At 42.6% G+C, this 23,109-nt stretch overlaps 1 protein-coding gene across 1 annotated transcript in view; it reads right to left on the bottom strand.

The window, feature by feature from the left end:
• The window catches only part of Ddc (dopa decarboxylase), a 66,559-nt gene that overhangs the window by 20,069 nt on the left and 23,381 nt on the right, over nt 1–23,109 (bottom strand). Inside the window, exons 5-7 of the mRNA XM_028778182.1 lie at nt 12,939–13,005; nt 4,933–5,027; nt 1,105–1,172 (exon numbers count right to left, since the gene is read on the bottom strand). Coding sequence (XP_028634015.1) covers nt 1,105–1,172; nt 4,933–5,027; nt 12,939–13,005 — 230 coding nt within the window. The remainder of the gene's footprint in view (nt 1–1,104; nt 1,173–4,932; nt 5,028–12,938; nt 13,006–23,109) is intronic.

The raw sequence follows: 23,109 nt of genomic DNA, 5'->3' as shown, positions 1-23,109 counted from the left end.
ACATACTACACAACACACTCACACACCACACATACACATATACTCATGCCACACCACACACACACACACACACTCACACCACACACATACCACATACACATACATACACCACACCACACAGCACACATACATACACATGACACAAATTAATAAATAAAATTAATAAAATATTATTAAAATTTTGGATAAAAAGAATGCAACAGAAAATAATTTGATTTTTCAGCAGTTAAAGGATTGCAAATAAGCTACTGAAACAATACACTGATTATTTGGTAAACTGAGGGATTTGACTACATTTGCCTAAATTGAGTAAGAGCTGTGCCCCTTCCTGTTTTAAAGTAAAATAGCATCCATTTAATTACATTATACACTGAGCAACTTTGCAAAGTAAGCATATTGAAAACATTAACCTTACATACTAACAAAATTCAAGCAAAGGCTTTCCCTTGGTCACATGAGTGATTAATCAATTTCTTACCCTGAAGTTTTTTAAATTTATTTTTAAGAAACAAGTTTCATTTCTCCCTGCATCAGTCCCAGCCATTATGTCTTAAGGTGTCATTATGTGGTACTCTACTACTTGACTTTACAACTTATTTTTCTTATTTAATATAGCCAAAGTGATAACTGCATTGTGTTTAAGAATTTCCAGAGAATTTTAAAGACATGGTACTTTATTCTCAACAAATAGTCTTAAGCTTTTAGATTGTTTAAGTCAGAGTTAGACCAAGAGACTGATGATAAATCTAAGAATAAATACACTGAAACAACATAATTAAATATAAGAACTGAAATTCCCTGGGATTTGTTGTCTGCTCACGTGAGATAAGTCAAATGGCAGGTCGCCTGTCTCCACCTGCTTGTCCCTCAAGCTAATCTGTTGCAACAATACGAGATAAAACTTTACAGGCAGAGGGAGATTGAGAAAGAATTCCAACAGTGGCTCTGAAATGGAGGCAAACGATGGACTAAGTAATCATTAGTGCATTCCCTCCATTCTCATGTGCACCCTGGATGTGTTCTGGCAGGTAGGCCTCCCTCTCTGTCGCCACAGAGACATGGGCCACTGCAGGTGACCAGTATCTGAACAATAGAGAAACTTACCACATGGCAGAGCAGTCAAAATTCACCAAAAGCCACTTGTGGGGATTAAAGTTAAAGGAATCTGCAAACTGTGGAGGAATAAGAAAATGACAAAACAAAACAATTTAGTCTTAGCTCTTTAGGGAGAAAGCAAGACCTTGTGTATTCTAAGAACTCACATTTTAGGCTCCAGGCTTTAAAATCACACTCCCCATGTGAGAGTTCAAAGCACTGGAAATCCAGAATATTCAGTTTATAAGTACCACGTCCAGAATATGAACATTGGGCCCACAAATACTTTATATACGTCATCCCTTCAGCTTCCTGAACTGTCAAATTTCTCAGAATATGTATATTATCATGATGACAGGAAAGAGAAATATCTCATAATTAATCTAAGGTGACTAGACTTTTTTTTTTAATTTAACTGAAGGTTCTTTGGCCAGCATGACACAAGATCACAACACTTTCCATGTACCTAAGGGTTTTCCTCCCCGATTTTAAAGATGAGGTTTGAGTTCAGTGAGCTCCTGATGATTGCAGGTTTCTCGGCTGGTTTTGTTTTTTTGTTTTGTTTTGTTTTGTTTTGTTTAACTGAAGGTTCTTTGGCCAGTATGACACAAGATCACAACACTTTCCATGTACCTAAGGGTTTTCCTCCTCGATTTTAAAGATGAGGTCTAAGTTTAGTGAACTCCTGACAGTTTCAAGTTTCTTGGCTGGAGGCTCACAGATAACAACTGCAGCTTTGCTGACCATGCTTTCAAGGAGAAAATAGATTTCAACTGCCAGCAACAGCTACAAGGCTCCTGGGTTTCAGCTGTGCACTCACAAATCCAAGAGCTTCACAAAGGCTGTTTTCTGCCATTTTCCAAATGCAGGCCTCGGGTTTCTGTGTTACTGATGAGAGGCAACGGGTCCATCTGAGTGTTGGGGATTTGGCCTCAGAGCTTAATTTAGATAGAAACAAGGCTCAGTCTAGCCTGATTTCCTAAAGGGACATTTTTTTCAAACTTCCCAAGGCTTTGCGGTTGCTCCTCTTTATTTAATTCCAGGGACCCTCACTAAGGAGGTAGCAAAGCCCTAAGGGGCCCGATTGGTGTCAGTCATAGACATGGGGCCAGTGGAAGCAAACTTCCATATGGACCCAAGCTGGAGGTGCCGATTCATTTCCTCCCAGGTTTCAGAAAAAGTAATTTTGAGAAGGAGACAGGAAATTACAGCAAGTTTCATTTGTTGATAAAAGGAAACAAAAGGTTAAAGCAGAGCATTGTTTGCTGGGGATTTTATTAGTTCCCTCCACTGGGGCTGATCTGTTTAAACTTCTTTCATTACTGTACAGTGATATTTTCCTCCCGCTGACAGAGAGGACGGCCCTTATCTGCAAGGGTCGGGCCACAGCAGGATATTGCGGCCGCTTATCTGACCACGGAGCAGCTGAGCCCTCAGCCAGGCAAGAAGAGAGCTGTACTACACTAATGGAGGAAAAATTGCAGCGAGTCCTTGTCCTTGTGAGTGCTGTGAATGGTGTCTGTTGTTGATAGGATCTGGCTGCGGTGCCCATCGCCCTGGTGGTCTGACTGTCCGGCACCCCTCTGTGAAAGGCGAAACTTTTGAGTTGTCAGTTCAGGCCGAAGAAGAGCACCAGTAGATCAGGAAACCTTAAACCGAATAGCTGAGCTCAGGAGCTTCCAGCCTAGGCCCAACTACTGGAAAGGTACAGGAGGAGCGTGCCCTTCTTCCCTCCACTATGCTGAAGGGCAAATGGGTTGACTGTCCCTTATCTGAAATGCTTCTTTATGTTTAAAAGTATTTACACATACAGGGTGAAATAGATTAGCCACAGGACCCAAATCTAAACATGAAATATGTGTTCTAAGACACAGTTTGGAGGTTATTTTATCCACTGTTTTTAAAATTTCTATGTATGAGGCAAAGCTTCATGGGATGGAATTTACCACTTTGGCATGATATCAGGGCTTGGGAAGTTTCAGATTTTGGAGCACATTAGATGTTGGAGTTTGGATTAGAAACGTCACACATCATCAATCATTTCCTAGATCCAAACATCCACAAAACTAGTAAGGGGTTTGGCATCACAATCGTAGAATCAGAACTTTCCATGTGTTAACACAAACACCAGAACTTAGTGATTTTGACCTCTTTCTACCTCCTAGGATGAATTCAAGTTTAGCATGTATGAAATACTGAGTAAGGGAATATTGACTGTGCAAGAGAGTCAGTGATCGTAGTGGTAGTGGACATAGAAACCATGATGCTATTGGCTCATCAGCAAGAAGGGGGATTATTTTCTCCAAAGATGGGACAATTTGTATTCCATACCTTTGACAGTTGCTTTTCTGTTATTACAGTCTTATGAGAATTCAAAACAGTAATTAGAAAATTGATCGGCAAGCCTGACATGCAAGCAGAAAGAGGTTTGGGGGAGTTCCTTTAAGCCCTAGTGAAAAATAATGAAAGCATTGAATGCGTGCTCAGTTTCCTGTGTACCACACTCTTCTCAAACCCTTTAAGTGTGATTAACACAGCCACTCCTTAGGCTAACCGCACAAAGGAGACATCACTGGTAAATCTACTTTGTGATATGGTGGAGAATATCTGACCTGCCCAAGGGCACATGATGGATCCAGTCTGGAAGGGTGAGGCCTGCTTGCTGCTGATCCAGCTTCCATTATGAGGTGAAGTCTCAGGAAACCTCTTCCAAGAAGAAAGCAATTCTTTTCTGGCTGAAGCACTGACTCCCCTCACTTAGCATCTCCTTTCTTGGACACACTTCTATAGGAAGCCTCTTGGGGTTCTTCAGTGCATTAATCTGCTAGTTGCCAGGCGGAAAAGCTTTCTATCCTATGGACAGCCCAACAGTAGAATTCTGCCCAAGTCTGGAAAGATGGACCACAGGGCCCATCTGAGTTAAGTCTATTAAGCCTACACTGGTTTATGCTTTGTAGCTCTGGGGAGAGTAGAGTCCTGGCTAATTCTTTTGAGTTACTTCTCAAGAAAGAGTTTCATTTGGGATGACAGGATACATTTTGCAATGTTCAGAAGAGTTCATGGGACATTTAAAATGCATCGGTGACTTTCTGTGGAATATTGGCCACTTATACTGGCCATCTTACTCAGGTATATGAGAAGAACGTAAACAACTCATTGAGCCAGATTGTAGGGGATTGCACGTTGACGTTTTAAATTATTGCTTGCCTAGAATGCATAGCAATTTTATTTTACTCATAAATATTTTTCCATAGCTTTATACGTATAAGTCTAATCTATGATGCACAGTTCTGCCCAGGATTTGTAGCAACTGGAAAATAGCTGTCTGCCTCAGGAGTGCTTCAAAAGTCAGGCTGCATGACTGGAAAGACCTCAGCCCCTGTCCTGAGGTACTGTATTTACTAAGTACATTAAGTATTTCATTTTAAAAAATTATGTGTATGGAGGGCACAGTCTATGTACATGTATGGAGACCAGTGGTGTACACACCAGAGGCATCTAGTCTCTATGGGAGAGTTGCCGTTATGGGAGTAGATGGTAGAAATCAAACTCAGGTCCTCTGTAAGAACAGTATACACGTTTATTCCCTGATTAATTTCTCCAGCTTCCTGAGGAGGGTTAATTTCTAATAACCATTGCAACTGGCTAGAAAGTAGTTTGCTGAAATAAACCAAAGTAATAAGAGTTGGAGTGTCCAATTCTTACAAAAGAAGACTTCACTGGTGACCTTGGGGTAGCAGTGTTGCTCAGTGGTAGACTACTTGCCGGGTACACAGGAGGCCAGTAGGCTTGATTCCACGTACAAAAACCAAAGACCTCACTGAGCAGCTTACTCACCTCCACGCCATTCAGAAGATACCGGAACTCAGGACAGATAAAGGCACTGCCCGCGTATGCAGCATCAATGTGCAGCCATATGCCCTCCTGGTTACCTAGCATCAGAAGCAAAAGATGAGTTCTCCTCTGGAAACACCCCACGCTGTGTGTCTAGCATATCAATAGTACTTGTGGAACAATTAGCTGGATCTCCAAAAGGCCCTCCCATCAGGAGGTTTTAAAACTTAGGACAGAGGTACCAGCTGCTGGCAACACATCAGCTGCCCAAAGAGTACTTAGAAAGTGGGGGAAACACAAGCAACCACTGAGCAGAGCATAGTGCTGAGGCCACAGCCCCCCTACTGTGCTGACCTACACACTCTTCCGTTTTCCATCTTCCTTATTCCACACACCTTGGGTGCACACCCTCATTGTTTTTGCTAATGCCTTCCCAAGTCCTCCTTTTAGAAACAGCCTTACAGAAAGTAGGACACATAACCCATACTCTGATGTCCTTGTGCTGGGAGCCAAACCCAGGAAACTACCTGCTGTCCTAAGAGAACCTAGGAAGTTACCTGCTGTTCTAGAAAGCCTAGTCAGTGCAAGGTTAAGAAAGGACGTTCACAGGTCTCAGGCCCCAGGAACTTAAAGAACGTCTGGCATTTCCTGGGAGCCGGTTATAACAATGGGATGGTCTAGGGCAATAAGGATATGACAGTGGGATGGTCTAGGGCAATAAGGATATGACAGTGGGATGGCCTTAGACAATGAGGATTCAATAGTAGGATAGCCCTGAGCAGTGACCCTCACCCAAACTTCCTGTTTTGCTGTGTCTTTACAACCTGCCCCCAAAGTTAAAGTTTCAGAGCTTGATCAGAACCTCAGACTTGCTCTCATTTTCCTTTCTTCCTTTCTTTCTTTCTTTCTTTCTTTCTTTCTTTCTTTCTTTTTTTTTATTTTTTTATTTTTCGAGACAGGGTTTCTCTTTATAGCCCAGGCTGTCCTGGAACTCACTATGTAGACCAAGCTGGCCTTGAACTCAGAAATCCACCTGCCTCTGCCTCCCAAGTGCTGGGATTAAAGGCGTGTGCCACCACTGCCCGGCCTTGCTCTCATTTCTTGTGTCTCTTGTCCCTTCATTCTTTCGCCCCCTTCCCTAAGGTCTCGTCGAATCCCCGAGGGCCAGGGCAATCTTGGTGGTCATTTTGACCAGATTTGGGAATCACTCAGAAAGGCAAAGCTCTTGGCATGTCTGTGAGGACATTTCTAGGGAGAGTTAATTGAGGATAGCAGACCCACACTTAAAGAGGGTGGCACCTTCCAATGCAGTAGGTTGCATAAAAAGAGGTCCCAGGAAAACCCTGTTGTCACCTTCCTGCCTCAGATGCTATCTCCCAATCAGCTACATTTATTGTTGGTGCTGTTCTCTGTTGGCATCTCACTCCAGCTTCCTCAGCCTTCCATGATGGACTCAATACCAGAAACTTTTCAGTTATCTCCAGGTTTTCAGCAGTAGATTGGACCTCTGGAGCATCCATTTCCTGGACTGAGTAGTGACTGAGTACTTTGTGTCTCTACATAGAGGCAGCCTTTGCAGACAATCTAATACATCCCATTTTTATAACATATATGTGTATAGATGTGTGTATAGGATATATATGCATACATTTGATTGATTCTGTTCCTCTGGAGAACCCTGCAAATATATACAATAATATTGCCCTGTTTCTTCCATGTCCACCATAAACGTAAGTAATTTATCTTAAACTACCCTTGGCTCCTGTCATAACTGACTTATGTTTCCTAACTGAATTCTCCTGCTTTTCCTTTCATTATGATAAAATACCTTAACAAAAGCAACTTAAAGGAGAGTGGGTTTACTTGGCTCAAGGTTCAAGATAGAGGAGTTCTGACAATGGGAGCTTAAAGCAGGTCATCCTGTTCAATCTATGACCAAGAAGCAGAAAATGACAGCTATTTGCCCTCAGCTAGCTTTCTACTAATGAAGTGCAGGACTCTAACCCAGAGAATTGTGTTACCACTTTTAGGGTGGGATTTCCACCTCAATTAACTTAATCCAGATAATCCTCTAAAGGTCTGGCCAGCAGCTAATCTAATCTAAATTAGAGTACTGGTGTGCCTGGTGTGTCTCCTACAAGAGTCCAGATCCTATCAAGTTGACAATCATCACTAACCTTCTCTCCCATCACACATAAGAGCCTTAAAGATAGAGTGCTCACATTCTTTGGGGATGAGAAAGCCTCCTCAGCAAGCATATATGTGCTCTTAGTCACGTAGCCCAAGCTTTAGTCTGAAGGTAAGGTTGGTAGCTACAGCTTTGAGTATACATTAGATAGTACTCACACTTTGCCTATTCTATCACTTAGAAGTTAGTGAAAAATTAAAGGTACACACCTTTAATCCTAGCACTTGGAAGGCAGAGGCAACGGACTTCCATGAGTTTGAGGCTAGCCTGGTCTAAAAAGCAAGTTCCAGGATAGCCATGGCTGTCATACATAAAAGAACCATGTCTCAAAAAAAATTAATTTTCATGTGTGGTGTAGCAATATACAAATGGAAATAAATACTCCATGCCAGGGGGAGGCCTCTTAAGACTCAGGAAGTAAACAAACTCACAGGTCTCTGGTAGTTCCTGAAATTTACAAAATTTATAAAGTGTGCATCCCACCCCACCCAGACTCCTAAAGTTATATTATTAATAATGGCCGCTTAGGAAAGGAGACTGGCCAGAAGTGCTACCTACAAGCTATCCTGAGAGCCCCAGGGTGCAGCTTCGTGAGATATCAGTTAAACTGGGATTGCCTTTTTTCAGTAACAGAGCTGCTCTTGAGTAATCCATGTTCCTTTGAGCTACTTCTCACTCAAACACCTGTAAATAACCCCAATACAGTCAATGTTTCATTAAGTAGGATGTTTGTGGAATTGTTAATTTGGGTCTTTAATAAGTTTCTTGTCTGAGGTGAGTAATGCTTTTTTGTGTCTTAGCTAGGAAAAATACATCATGAGAAACAGCTGAAGCACCAAATATAGTCACGAGGCAGTTAAGATACAAAGGTTGAGGCTACAGAGAAGATAGCAGGCAGCCATCTCTGCACAGGTGAAGAGCCTGATGTCCTTGTATTCATGCAGAATGATGGATCCACCCCTGATTTTCCACACATGATGGTCATTAATGGGTGTGCTTTGAGGAAAACTGAGTTATTGTGAATTCTGCTGATAAAAGATATAAGATACAATCCAAAGCTTTGATTCAGTTATTCTTCAAATTAAGACTCTTGGTAAATCAACGTCACATGAATTATAAACGTGTGGATACTACTATGCCAGGACACCATCAAAATCTAAGGTACAAGAAGAAACCCAAGTAATCTAAAGCAAGGGTGAAGGTGTCAGTCTCACCAAGTGCTCACATCCACCCCCCCAGCTGGGTACAGCAAGAGATACAACCTTGGGATAACACAAGACTCTCCCTGAGGAGCAACATGATAGTGATGGATGGCCATCACAGCCGTTACTCAGATTAACTGTGAGGCCGGCAGAACTTTATACTCCTTTGTAAGACAAGACACGCTGTAATTTGAATGTCTGTTAAATCCTAGCCTCCAGGGTGAGGGCATTGCCTTTAGGAAATGAGCAGATCATCATGGTAGAATTCCGAGACACCAGAGAGACTGCTTACATCCTCTACCATGTGATCATACATAGAAAGTACCACTCATTAGCCAGTTCTCTCCAGGTATCAAATCAACCGGTACCTTGTTCCTGCCTTTCCACCACCAGAAGTATAAATAGTGAATTCCTGTTGTTTACAAACCCTGGTGTCTGTGGTGCTGTGTGGAGCATCCCAAACAGACCAAAACAAGATGCTGTCATGTTTTCCATGGGTGCTGCTTGGATCTCACATAGACCTCTATTTGTAGAATTTGCTTGTTTGGCTAAGGTCCTCTAACATAGCTCCATAGATATCATTGTTTATGTTCAGTTCAGGATATCCGATAAAGGAGTGAGACAAAACAAGATGGATTCTTCATGTGTCAACTGTAAGAAACTATCATACTTTGGCAAGGGAAAGGTAGGGTCTAGGAGGCCATGTAGGCTGTCTTTCTCTCACACCTTCCTGTTGCTCCTCCTATATCCTTCACCTTTGAGAGAAGGGCATGCTGAATAAGGCAGTAAAGCCTTGAAAAGAAAACAGGGCATCCAACTGCACATCTAAGTGTCTCAGAGCTTGTTTCATAGCTCCCAGGTGAGAGACAGTTCACTTTGAATCCCAACAACTAAGTGGGGAACAGCTAAGGCCACTCTAGAATGCTTTACCCATAAGCCTGGTTTAGTAGGTAGGAAAACAATCTATACTGAGGAATCAAGCTTACTTATAAAATCTAACTTCTACTCTGGTTTCTGAGAGATGACCTATAGACCTCTTTTTTGCCCGAGGCCTTGGCCCCAGACAGTCTAATACCATGATTAGTGATGGGGACACTGGGCAATTTTGACTTCTGGAGGAGTTGATCTATAAAGGTATTAGTTGGGCTTCTAGGAGGGTCTGAGTAGGACCAAATTCACACAAAAACAAACAGCAAAAGGTTAGGGGACCTTGCCTGCTAACAAAATGTCATTACTCAGTGCACATGGTTATACATTATATAGCTAGAGCATTTCATACCCTTATGAGTTCACCAGAAGCCCCATGTGCTCACACTTCAAGATTATCCTGTGTGCCTCCTCTGCTGATTTTAATCCCTAATCTTCAACCATCCCTGTGAGATAGTTCTCAGTAAGTTTAGAGTCTTTAGTGGCTTATGGGATCTAAAGGAATTTGAAGAGTCCTCAGGTTGTAGCTAATGTCTAAGCAAGGGTACTCAGTCACAAAGACTGCCTTGTGGAGATTGTCTTCTTCAACTTGGATCAACCCCAAACTCCAACAAGAAATAACTCACAAATATTCCTTAGAAGCTTCTCTGTGGGCTTCTCCTGGTCCTAAGGGGAAAGGAGATGGTATTGACAACGCCTCTGTGTTCTGCATCTTGTATGATTGCCTGATACCAGCCCCATCATCCAGGATCTCCAGCACACGTACACATGTAGGAATTATGTGGAGGTAACATGAACACACAACAGCCAGATACAGGGAGTTACAGATGTCAGGCATATTATCACTGAGCCCGTACTCCCTTTGGCTTCTAAAGCCACTGGCCTCCTATTGCTACTACAACCTATTTTCTAAGAGGCCAGGCTGACCGTGGCAGCACAACTGCTTTACAGTCCCTCTGGCTCTTGGGATAAAGCTGTGGCAGGCTATAGTATACCCATCCCCTCCCTATTCCCCTTCCTCGGTGTCCCCATGTGTGAACCTAAGGCTGCCACCTATTCATCTGTTATAACTTATCCTCTCCTTAATAATGCCTTCCTCCCAGCAAACAAAAGGCATTGGTTTAGAGACAGTGGGTTACAAAGGCTTAACTATAAGACACTACCGCCAGTTAGTCATAAAGCCCTCATGTACGAACACTGACCATGCATGAAAGGGTTAGGTGTTGGCCTGTCAGCACCTCCAACATTGTCTCAAGAGCAATCTCTGGGTTTGAACCCAAACTGCAAAGCTCATATCAGGCTCTGCCCACAGCACCCGAACCGCCTGACAGAGGGAGCTGCAGGACAGCAGGGCAGCCCAAACGGTGCTCATCCAGCACTGTGAGCATTAATGTCAGGGGCCACCTGCTGGCTGTCATCTTCCTGCTCCTGTGGGGAGCCAGATTGAGTTCAGGGATAGCAGCCGTGTAGTCTCTATCTGGCAGAAGACTTCAGTGCTTTAAATCCGATAGCCCTGGGGAATGACATCAGCCGGCTGTTGGCCAGGACATTCAGTCCTTGGCCTGACATCTGAGTCAGAGGACTTCGACTTGCTTGGCTGAGCTTGTGAAGGTCTGCAGCTAACGAGGCCCACAGTACAACCATAGCTGTGGATGGCCAGCTAGTTCAGTGTGTTCTCAGCCTGCTGTGTGTGGCTGTCTTTAGCCAGTAATAATCACAGCTGTGCCATAGCTCATAACAGGTGGAGCCAAATCCTGGGTGAATGGCAAGGCTGTGTCTACCGCACTTCTCACGGTTGGTGATTAGCCTCACGGTCCTGGCAGTACAACCATGTACTACACGCAGTACATGCCTTTCCTACAGCCTATTGTCTGCAAGAACTCCCCTGAGCTGCACTGTGAAGGAAATACTGTTTTACCGTTATGAGAACTGGTTTTCTTTCCAATTTTTAGATAGGGGAAAATGAAGGTCAGAATTTAAGACATGCAGCTGTAAGCTATAAGCTTCTGCTGCTTAAGGTCATGGCCAGCCCCCACCTCCACCATTGTCTCCTTCTGGCAGGGAACAATGACCCAAGGGAGAAGAACCCATTCCTGTGAAGAGACCACAAGTAAATCAGGGGTTAGGAGAGGTGGAAAACGTGCTTAGCCCATACGGAGTGACAATGAAACTAAATGCCAAGCAGGTGGCGTGATGTCTGGCACAAGTTGGAGGGCTGAGGTCAGAGAGCTTGCTAGGGACAGCTCCACCCGAGCCTTCACATCCCTGAGGAACAGAGAAGAGTGAGTTTCATGGGCTGATATATCCGTGGTGCCTTAGAAACAGTTCCAAGGCCTGCTGAGTTCCCAGAGCTCGCATCGAAGGTGAAACTTTAGAAACACAGGCATTAATTCATTTTGCAGCTAACACAGAATTCTAGTCTCCATGAGAAAGACAAAATGTCCTGACTGAGGGAGGAAGGAGGCAAGCACGAGGCCAGGAAATGATCTGAAATGGAGTATTCTTTGTAGAAGTTTAGCTTGAAAGCACTGATTTGCTAAATCAATACTCACAGCTATGTGCTCCTTACTGATAGGCCTGTCTGAGAAATTTATCACTCCACAAGGCAGTCATCATTGGGAAAGCACTGTAGAGCTTTGTGTGTACACACATCAGAAGTAACACATGGCATTCTAACTGTTGTTTACCCTCGCTGAAAATGTTACACAGCACAGCACGACATAATAAATTATGTCCATCTGTCTTTCCCTTGTTTCTTTTGAGACAGGGTTACCCTGTGTAGCTCTGGCTGTTCGGGAACTCACTCTGTAGACCAGACTGACCTCAAACTCAGAGATCTGCCTGCCTCTGCCTTTAAAGTGCTGGGATTAAAGGCGTATGCCATTTTCTGGCTTACAATAATTTATTTTCTTAAAAAAAAAAACTTTAAAATGGATGTGACTAAAGACTGCATTCAAAGCTGGGCGGTGGTGGCGCACGCCTTTAATCCCAGCACTTGGGAGGCAGAGGCAGGCGATTTTTGAGTTCGAGGCCAGCCTGGTCTACAGAGTGAGTTCCAGGACAGCCAGGACTATACAGAGAAACCCTGTCTTGAAAAACTAAAAAAAAAAAAAAGACTGCACTCAAGCACAAATAGTTCATGCTGTGTATATGTCATGCACGCACAGGGCCTTCAAGTGGGGGTTGTTGCTCCAAATGTTGAAAAGCTTAGTTTCCTTAATATGGTCACCATATCCTAAACATTATATTAATGTAAAGTGCTTAAACACTTTCTCCTTTTCATAGTATATTGGTGTGCTTAGGCTTAGTCATTGTTTAGTTAGCTGGAACTCGGAGTTTGTGGAATTTAAGCCAATAGGGTTACATCGTTGTAAATATAAGATGAAACATACAAATCATGATGATTAGAATTATTGATGATGAGTACCCCTCAAAGTGAAAGGTTGGATAAATTCTCCACTCCATGTCAAGAATACTTTTCTTTCTTTTTTTTCTTTTTTCTTTTTTTTTCTTTTTTGAGACAGGGTTTCTCTGTGTAGCCCTGGCTGTCCTGGAACTCACTCTGTAGACCAGGCTGGCCGCGAACTCAGAAATCCACCTGCCTCTGCCTCCCAAGTGCTGGGATTAAAGGTGTGCACCACCACCACCCGGCAAGAATACTTTTCAAAAAGAAAACTAAATTAGATACTCACAGATGGGGCCCACTTCTAGGAGATTGTCAAAAGAGCAGCAAGACGTGGTTCCCAGAGTAACAACCACCTAGAAGGTAAAAAATAAACAAGTCTTTATCTCCCATGTTGCTGTTGTTGTAAGCCAGCCAGTGGCTAGCCCAGGGACAATGCTAGTGAATATTTACATGGAGATGGAAACCCATGAATGTGTGCTTAGTCTTTTGATTAAAGTACCATAGGGGATAAAGAGAACAACCTATGAATGAACAGAAGTCTGAACTGTAGGCTGGGGAGATGGCTCACTGGGTCAGAATGCTTTCTGTGAAACCCAAAGGACCTGAGTTCATACCCCCAGGTCCTATGTAAACTTAGGCGTGGCCTCACAAGCTTGTAACCCCAGCACTGGAGGGGCAGACACCAGTGGATTTCTGGGGACTTTCTGGTCAATTGGCTTAGCCAAAACAATGAGCTTCAGGTTCAGTGAAAGACTCTGTCTAAAAGAGTAATAGAAAGGTCGACAGATGACTTAGCTGTTAAGAACACTTACTACTCTTATAGAAGACCCAGGTTTGGTTCCCAGAGCTCACATGGCTGCTCATAACTGTCAATAACTCCAGTTTCAGGGGATCCAATGCTTCCTTCTCACCTCTGTGCGTACCAGGCACACACATGGCACCCATACATAAATACAAGCAAAACACTCAAACCCATAATGTGTATGTGTTTGTGTGTGTGTGTGTGTTTAAATATGGTAGAGAACACAGTACAGACACCAATGTCTTCCTGTGTGGCCTACAAGTGTGTGTGTGCACACACACACACACATATACAGATATGCTATGAACATGTAAATGTGGGTATATGCTACATTCACAACACACACACACACACTGCCATGCAGCAATTTTTTTCGAGATAAAACTATCCACTTTAGAGGGATGCTCCATAAGACACAGGAAGTTCTAAGGCAAAGTCAAACATTCTGTCCTGCAGACAAGCTCTTTAAGCTCAGGAAGTAAACAACTCAATTGCTTCAGGAAGTCCTTAAAACAGGCCAGAGTCAGTAGGCTCCTCCATCCCCAGGCATATATAAACAGAAAGAACTTCTAAGAGAAGTCTCAGGCAAGATGAGCTGCCTGGAGGAGGTTCAGACCAACGGAACTACCTGAAGAGGACACTCCAGCCAGTTGCTTTGCCTATGCTCCAGGATTCCAGCTGTCATTTAAGCTGGGGGAGGCTTTGGTGATACAGTTGCTTTGAGTCATTTCTGTTCCTGTAAGCACCCCCTTACCCATCCTCTTGTCAGTAGTATACTTAGTAAAACTCATTGGTTCACTATATTGGACTTTGATGTTTTTCTTGCTTTGATCTGTCATGAGTTTCTAATCTGGGGTGAGTAGATGCTTGTTCAAGTCTCCCCAGAAATAGTTACACACATACACACACCATAAATATACACAAATCTGAGCTCAGAGCTGTGAGGCTAGGAACTACTGGTTTTCGTGGATGGTCACCCAAACTTGACTTACAAAATGTTTTCAGTGTATAGTGCTTTGGGTCAAAAAGAGGAAATTCAGTCACATGAATAGTTATTCCTATATGCTCCTTTATCAGTTGTATCTGTTGGTGCATAAAATAAAGAATTTAAACATTTCCTCCCTAGTTTGGTGGTGGTGGTGGTGATGTTCTTGTTGTTGTTGTGGTGGTGGTGGTGGGTGTAGAACACAGAGCAAGCATACCACAGAGAACACACACTGAGGCCACATAGGATGTGTGGAGGTTTGAGTAGAATGGTTCTTGGAGAGCCACAGTTAGGGTAAGCCACACCAGGACATTGTTCAGGAGCTTGCTTCAATGTCCTTAGTCTGTGATTCTTCTTATCCAGAATGGCATTCCTCCCACAGATTTGCTTCATCCTTCAAAAGGTCTCTGAGAAAGTTTGACTGGCGCTGGCAATGGTGTGCTGAGAAAGCATGGGGCACTGCAATGGGTCTTGCAATGGGAAACAGGACCTAGAATCCATCCTCTCAGCAGCTTTCAGTGATGTTGGCCATGTTGGTTGTTCACGTGACTGTCTGTCTCTCCAAGACCCATAATGGTTTTGAAACCATGTCTTTATGTTGGTGGGAATTTGTACTTTGCTGGACATGGAGCTGTTGCTGAAATGTATTTGCTGAACTGACAATCACCAGAGATTAGAAAAAAAATCTTGCTTATGAAAACCAAGGGTCAGTCTGATTCGTAGGGATCATGCTGTTGGGATAGTGAACTTTCTCCTAAGGTTTAAAGGAAACATGTAATTTCATGTACCCTTGTGTCAAGTGCATGTCAAATGTCAAGGGTGGATGATTGTTCAAGTCTCCCTAGAAGTAGTGTTACATAGTACTCTTTGAACAATGTTTTCACCCTTGCATCAAGTCCCCCTCTTCAATAATGTTGACTATACTGAAGGAACTAAATTCATACATGGTTATCCCCAAGGCCTTTCTGGCTTTCTTTTACAGATAACCATCTATGGTTTGCCCTGAAAGCCGAACCTACCTCCCAATGAGATAATAGCTCTCTTTCCAGGTAACCTGGCATCTGTGGGTATCCCACCTTGCTGCCAGAGTCTTGCTGTTTACCTAGAAGCCTGTATTTGTGGGAGGTGCTTGGCACTGTGTCTCATAGGCAGTGCCTTTACCAGGGACCTGAATTTTTCTATAATCAGTTAGAGGAAATGGTGGCAAAGCAAGCGCTGGCAGGGCTCTGACAGGTTCTCTGTGATCCCCACCTATGTCCATTAATCTTCTCCTCACAGAGATGTCCTCAGACTTAGCAGAGGCAAACATTTAAATGCAGGTGGGGTTGGAAAGATGGCTCAGTGGTTAAGAGCACTGGCTGTTCTTCCAGAGGACCCAGATTTAATCCCCAGGACCCATATGGAAGTTTGCAACTGTCTATAACTCCCAATCCAGAAGATCTGACACCCTTACACAGATATGCCTGCAGGAAAAACCACTAATACCAATAAAAAAATAAGTAAATTATAAAATGATGGTGTATGTCTTTAATCCTAGCACACTGGGGAGGCAGAGGCAGGTGGATCTTTGTGATTTCAAGCCACCCTGAAGTACACAGAGTTCCAGGACAGCCAGAGCTACACAGAGAAAACTCCCCCAACCCTCTCTTAGTAAATAAATAAATAAATAAATAAATAAATAAATACAGGTTTTGTCATTGTGCAGATATGATTACCCAGCTGATCACAAAGTCATCTACTGAAGACAGGTTGTCATCCCTATTCACAGGACCCAAGAAGAAGACCATGTCATGCCATCACATATACCATGGGAGCCCTAAGAAGAAGCTCTAGGACCTGCCAAAGATAAGCACACGACTAGGATCGGGAGCCTTGCTCTTGGTGCTCATGGGAAGTGACAGGCAAGGCAAAGAGACTGCTTTCGCTAATTTTAGTGGCTTAGACTGTAATAATTTGGTTCCTGGCTGGTTCAGAGTAAATATAATAAGGAGACACCCCCCTGACACGAGAACCTCACAGAGGCATAGGAGTGGTAGATTTTCCACTTAGTCTTAATTCAGAAGAGACAAGCCCTCTTGAGACATCTTCATCAAAAAATGTCAAAACCTCTGAAAAGTAGACAATGGGGTCCAGGAGAGGTGAGATGGTGACATGGGCCTGTTCTTCTTGCTCTCAGAAGTGGAGGTAGCAGAACCTCAGATTTGGACTGTGTCAGTTTAGACTATGTAGGAAGAGCATCTCAGGGCAAGCAAGAAGGCGAAGCACATAAGCTACTTGCTGCCAGCCTGATGACTTGGGTTTGTTTTCCTGGGCACAATAAATAAATGTAATATATTAAAAAAAAAAAGAAGACCCTGACTCAAAAGAGCAAAAAACCAAATGTGTGTGTGTGTGTGTGTGAAAGAGAGAGAAAGGATGACAGAGAGAAAGAGAGAGAGAGAGAGAGACAGAGAGAGACAGAAAGAGACAGAGAGAATATAAAAGCCTCAGGTTTGAAGCTCAGTGTATTACCTTGGGAGACATACCAAGGTAATACTGGTACCAGAGGTCCCGGTGGGCTTCCAGGCTCTCAGGCTTCAGACCTTCCTGGAGCCTCAGATTCCCCTGCATCTTGGCCCAGTTTCTTCACTTCATGTACTCAACACTTTCCATAATTGCCTCATTTGCACAAGATGAGTCACACCATGGGCCTCAGGGCCTCGGTGATTTTTCTCTGGTATCTGTAATTTCATCCTGATATTTAACTGAATATTAAAATGCTTTGCTTTAGGTACCTGGTGAACTTGGTTGATTCATCATATGTCTCTTAAAATCCTTCGTCTGTGTTATTCGGGGTAAAGTTTGTCTCAGTAAAACAGATTGGCTTGAGGTATTAATACTGCATTATTTTCTCCATTTTGTGTCTCTTAGAAATGATATATCTGTAGTGCAACAATTGTTTCGCTCCATCTCATTTTCTCCTCTAAACACTAATTGGCCTAAGAACAACAATTTCTGCTGTTAAATTCATACATGTTAAACATTTGCTTGTTAAAATCAGCTGTTATCTATTACTGGGTGCACAGAATTTAGAGGAGGATTTCTGCCAAATATGATTACTGCTTATCGCCTGAGATGAGCTTGTGGCCAAACATAAACGTTCATTCTTAAATTTGCAGGCAATTATTGATTTCTTTGTAATGAGCTTGAAACAACTGTGCATAAACAATAGCTTTCTGCCTCGTTCTCCAAGGAGCCTTGATAGAGAATAAAAATGAGTGGCTGGTTTGAGTGCTTTGTTGGTGTAGGGCTATTTGCTGACTGCTACTGGGGAACTCATCACAATGACCTTAGATAGGCTCACAATCCCTGCTTCATACTTAAGGAAGGTACCAGAGTAGGTAAATTGTCCAAGAGCACATGGGCAGGGACAGAGTAACAGTGTTTCCAATAGCTACACCTTTGGAAGGCAGAGTTCTGAGTGCTTGCCAGAGACCCCAGTCCTTTCTAGCTGCGGAGCAGTGCTGTGGGCAGGCAGGAGGGAAAATGGTGAAGGGGGCTGCACGGGCAGTGTTCTAATGGCTTGTCCACGTGCCGTGGAGCTACAAGTCAGCTTGTCCTAATTCTCAGAAGCCATATTAAAGCTAGCACCTGCTCTGCTCCAGGCTCTGATTACCCCGGCTCAGCATCACTCAGTGCCGCTAACCTGATTTCAGTGTGCTCTGCAGAGCCCTAATCACATTTGTGCAGCAGGAGGGGGCAGGAGCCAGAGCTAGCCTCTATCTTGAAAGCCTGCGGCCTTCCTGCTGGTGACAGAGCCCGTGTGACCTCCTCCCCTGCTGTCCGAACCCCACCAGCCCTTTCTCTTCACATATATGCCTCACAGGCATTGCCCTTTGCTGATGTTATTAAGTTAGCTTATTGGAGAAGCCAACTATCATGAAGAAAACAGAAAGATAGAAACTTTATTATAAAACTCAAGCTAGTCCCTGAAAGGACAGAGTCAGCTTTGTTGGTCAAACTCTGCCAAATATGCCTCTTATTCTTGGGAATGGGTCTTCAGCTCAAGAAGGCTAAAATTCTTGAGGTATACTGAAGGCTACACACCCTTATTTCAGGAGGGGGCATGTGGCCATTACACATGCACACACCAAATACTTACAACCACTAAGGAGCATTAGGAAACTAAGACAAGGCCTAGCTCCTTCCCCTTCTCCATCTGGGGCAGGAGGGTGTATCCCAGTTAAATAGCCCCAAGCTGCACGTTGAAATAACAAACCATTTGTACTGTTCCAAAAAGGCTGCGCTTTTTCACACTGACAAATGTTATCAGTCCTTATTCCCTAAGCAAAAATTGCAAGGCACCATGAGTCCTTGCATGTCCAACATCTAGTATAGAGTTGCTTAGCAACAGGCATTATTGATCCTCTTGAAAGCTGATTGTATCTTCTACTCTCATCTGTACTTATCTGAAATGCTGCAAAGACTAGGCATATCTGTATCTTTACCACAAGAAAATTCCAAGAGGAAATAGACGGTGACTGGTCAGATATCCTCAGAGTTGGTATAAAGAACACTGAGATACAAACATTTGTTAAATGTATGAATGCATGAATGAACTGTGACCCTCCCCTTTGTGCCAATGCCTAGGACTGGTGATATTTGTGGTTTCTGTCTGCAAAACAGCAACAGTATCCTCTAATATATTTTTTTGCAATTTGGGTCTGTAAAGCAGAATTCAAAAAATGGAATAGTGTTTCTCTCTTCCCTCCTGCATAAATACAGGACTTTATTTGAATGAGCTGTGCAGTGTTCACTTAATGTTCCTGCGTTTCCCCTCAGCCAATTTCTTCAGTTGAGCACATGAATACAGTTGACCCTCTGTATCTGAGGTTTGATTTTAGGTCGGGTTCCAACAACCTCAAATCAAAATACTAGGAAAAATTCAGTCTCCACAAGATAGAACCCACTTTTGACACTGCTTGGGTGGCCAAGAATCCAAGACCACAGACTTAGGGGAAAACTGAATACTACTGTTCTGCCATAGGAATGGAGCAATAAAACGAGTCTTAATGACATTCTGCTACACTCATAGATCACTGTCTTGCTCAGCCATCATCAGAGAAGCCTCCTCCTGTAGTGGATGGGAACTAATGCACAGACCCATAATGGGACAGTGTGAGGAGAATGAGAGACTGCTCTGTCCTAAAAGGGAGGTATTCATCAAATTCCTGCCCTCGGGGCTCAGGGAACTATATGGAAGAGGAGGCAGTAAGATTGTAGGAGCCAGGGGGGTTGAAGGATACCAAAGAAGTAGTGTCTTCCAGACAAAACCAGACTGATACACACATGAACTGACCGAGACCGCAGCAGCACGTACAGGGCCTGCACAGATCCAAACCAGACAAGATGCCAGAACTGAGATGGAGAAGTGGCTTCCATCTCTGGCCAAACATCTATCTCCACTTCAAAATTGCTTGCAAAGGAAAAAATCAGTTTCTTCAAAGAGGTCTCACTGAGTATACAAAATACACTTCAGGGCAGGCCCCGTGCCTACCAGCAGATAGCAAATAAAAATGAACTCAAGGTATTTTTGGAGACTTTTTTGTTTGTCTCCTATTGCTTTGTTTGAACATTTAAAAAAAAAAAAAGCCTTTCTGGTCTTTTGCTTGTATGTTACCGCTTCTGAGTTTGTGTTTTTAAGGTAGGTGTGTATGTGGTATGTATGGTCTGTGTGTGAGTGTGTGTGTGGTCTGTGTGTGAGTGTGGTCTGTGTGTGAGTGTGTGTGTATGTGTATGCATTTTCAGGATCTTTCTTTGTTTCTCTTTTCTTTCTTTTTGGTTTTGGTTTGTTTTTTTTTTTCTTTAAGATTTTTTTTTGTCCCATAATGCTTTGTTTGGACATTTTTTTTAAGCCTTAATGGTCTTTTGCTTGTATATTATAGCTTCTGATTTTGTGTTTTTAAGGTAGGTGTATGGGATATGTATGTGTGTGTTCTGAGTCTGTGTGTATGTGAGTGTGTTTTGAGTCTGTGTGAGCACATGTATGTATGCATTTCTTGTGGTCTTCTTTCTTTCTTTCTTTCTTTCTTTCTTTCTTTCTTTCTTTCTTTCTCATTTGTTAGTTTGTTCATTTCGTTTTATTTGTGTTTGTCTTTTTTTATTTGCCTGTTCACTTTCTTAAGAGAAAGAAAAAAAAGATTGCATGGAATTGGCAGGGTGGGGTGGTGAGGAGGATTTGGGAGGAGATGAGAGACGGGAAGCTGTGATTCAAATATATTATACAAAAATAACTATTTTCAATTAAAAGTGAAAAAATTTTAAATATTAGGGGAAATTTCCAGAAAGTTCCAATGAAGCCACTTTAATCTGCTGGGCATGGGGTACCACGTGCTGAACCCTTTAATAAAATAATGTGGGCATTGCTTTAGACATTAGAAATACTTAAACTATGTAAGAAGGTACCAAGGTTATATGCAAATCCCATGGGCTTTCATCTAAGGCTCTCGAGCATCCACAGGCATCCTGGAAACAATATCCTGTGGATAGTGAGAACCAACTGTACTCACAAACCTCTCATTTCTGCACAGTTTCCACAAGCCCAATGTATATATTGAATGTAAACATTTCATTACAAAAAAAATTAAACTGAACACAGTAATGCAGGAAACTTGAGAGGGTGCTGGTTAGTTTTTTGTCAACTTGACACAAGCGAGCGTCCTATGGGAATAGGGAACCTCAACTGAGAAAATGCCTCCATCAAATTGGCCTGTAAGCAAGTCTGTGGGGGCATTTTCTTGATTAATGTGTGATGTGAGAGGGCTAAGCTCACTGTGGGAAATACTACCTCTGGGCAGATGGTCTGGATTGTTTAAGAAAATTGAGCAAACCATGAGAGCGAGCCAGGAAAAAGGACTGCTCTGTGGCCTTTGCTTTATTCCCTGCCTCCAAGTTTCTGACTTGAGTTCCTTCCCTGACTTCCTTTCGTAGGCACAGAGCCATTTTTTGAAGACTCTTAATTACACATAAATATGTGGATATGTGCATGTCAGAGACCAGAGGGAGTGTCAGATTTCCTGTGATCCGCCTGAGGTGGGTTCTGGGAATTGAACCAGTTCCTCAGGAAGAGCAGCCAGTGATCTTAACCACTGAGCCATCTCTCCAGCCCTGCCCTTGATTTCCTTCATGATAGACTGACTGGGTTGTATAAGTTAAATAAACCCTTTCCTCCCCAAGTTATGTTTGGTCAGTGTTTATCACAGCAATAGAAAGCAAACTAGAACAGGGGGTATTATACACCATATAGAAAGAAATTAGAAAGCAGTGGAAGAACTTCTCTCTCATAGTAGTCAACCTTAGGAAGAATAGAAGGGTTGAGGAAATTGATCAGTCAGTAAAATGTCTGCCATGCATGCACAAAGATTGGGGTTTAACCCCCAGCATCCATGCAAAAAAAATAGGTCAGGCAATATGTGCCTGTAATCTCAGTGCTTGGGGAGGAGGTGGAAAACAGGTAGATTCCTGGAGCTCAATGAGGAGCCAACCTAGCTCCAAGTTCAGTAAGACATCTTGTCTCAAAAATTAGTAGCTGGGTGATGAAGTAATGCATGCACATGCCCTAATGTCTGTACATGTGGATAATAGCTGACAGTGTTACATATTTTCTTCAATTGGTCACTGTTCTCCACCTTAATTTGTATTTATACTTATTTATCTTTATTTATTTAGTTTTGGTTTTTGAAACACATATTACTGCATGTATATAACACATACATGCATACACATCTACTACACCATACACAGACCAAAAAAGAAAAAAAAAGTAGAAACTCCAGTGTATATTATAACATGGAAGAACACTGAAGCTCTTATGCTAAGAGAAAAGTATCTTTCATGAGAAGAGGTTCCTGGAGGAACTGGAAGCAATGAAATTGACACAGGCACATAAGGCACAAGGATGATTTCCAGGGGCTTGAGGGAAAGAAGGTTACTAGCTAATGACGCAAAATTTCAGTCTTGTGAGAGGAAAGGAGTTTTTCCGCATTGGCAAACGTAATAATTTCACATAAACTAATCATTTGAACATTCATCAGTTTAGTAAGTTATATGTACATGCACAGAGTCGCAAGGAAAAATTATAATATTAGCTTTTAGAGTAAAATAATAGCAATGATTATTCTGAAAGCTCATATTTCATAGCATACACCCAGATGGTGCCTGGCTTATAGTGATGCAACTTCGGACTTTTCAAACTTACGATGCTGGGCAGTGATACACAGCAGAAAGCTCAGGTCTAGCGTACTAAGCAGCACTAAACTACACATTTGGAAGTGGTTAATATATTTCACACTATGTTTATTTTCTCAAAATCAAAAACTAAAAAAAAATCACAGAGGGTAAGGCATAGGGGGTGGGGGTGGGGGGAGATGATAACATAGCAGCAACAAATACCTTCTGATAATGTTGAAAGGACAATTCCCTAAGAAAACAGCAAGCCTTACTGATATGCATCCCTCATCAAAACACACAAACTAAAAATTGATTAACCTGTAGAAAGAAAGAGATGAGGCAACCCTCACAGTTACAGACTCTTAATACTCTTAAGAGTATTCTCAAGAATGGATAGATCCAAGTGACGTAAATGTGATAGAGACAGTCTTTTTTTTTTTTAAAGTAGTCATCCATGAATTT

The sequence above is a fragment of the Grammomys surdaster genome, unplaced genomic scaffold (genome assembly GCF_004785775.1).
Source record: "Grammomys surdaster isolate TR1022 unplaced genomic scaffold, NIH_TR_1.0 67, whole genome shotgun sequence".
NCBI classification, from domain to species: Eukaryota; Metazoa; Chordata; class Mammalia; order Rodentia; family Muridae; genus Grammomys; species Grammomys surdaster.
The sequence above is the reverse complement of the archived record's forward strand: the minus strand, read 5'-3'. Positions and strand labels throughout refer to the sequence as shown.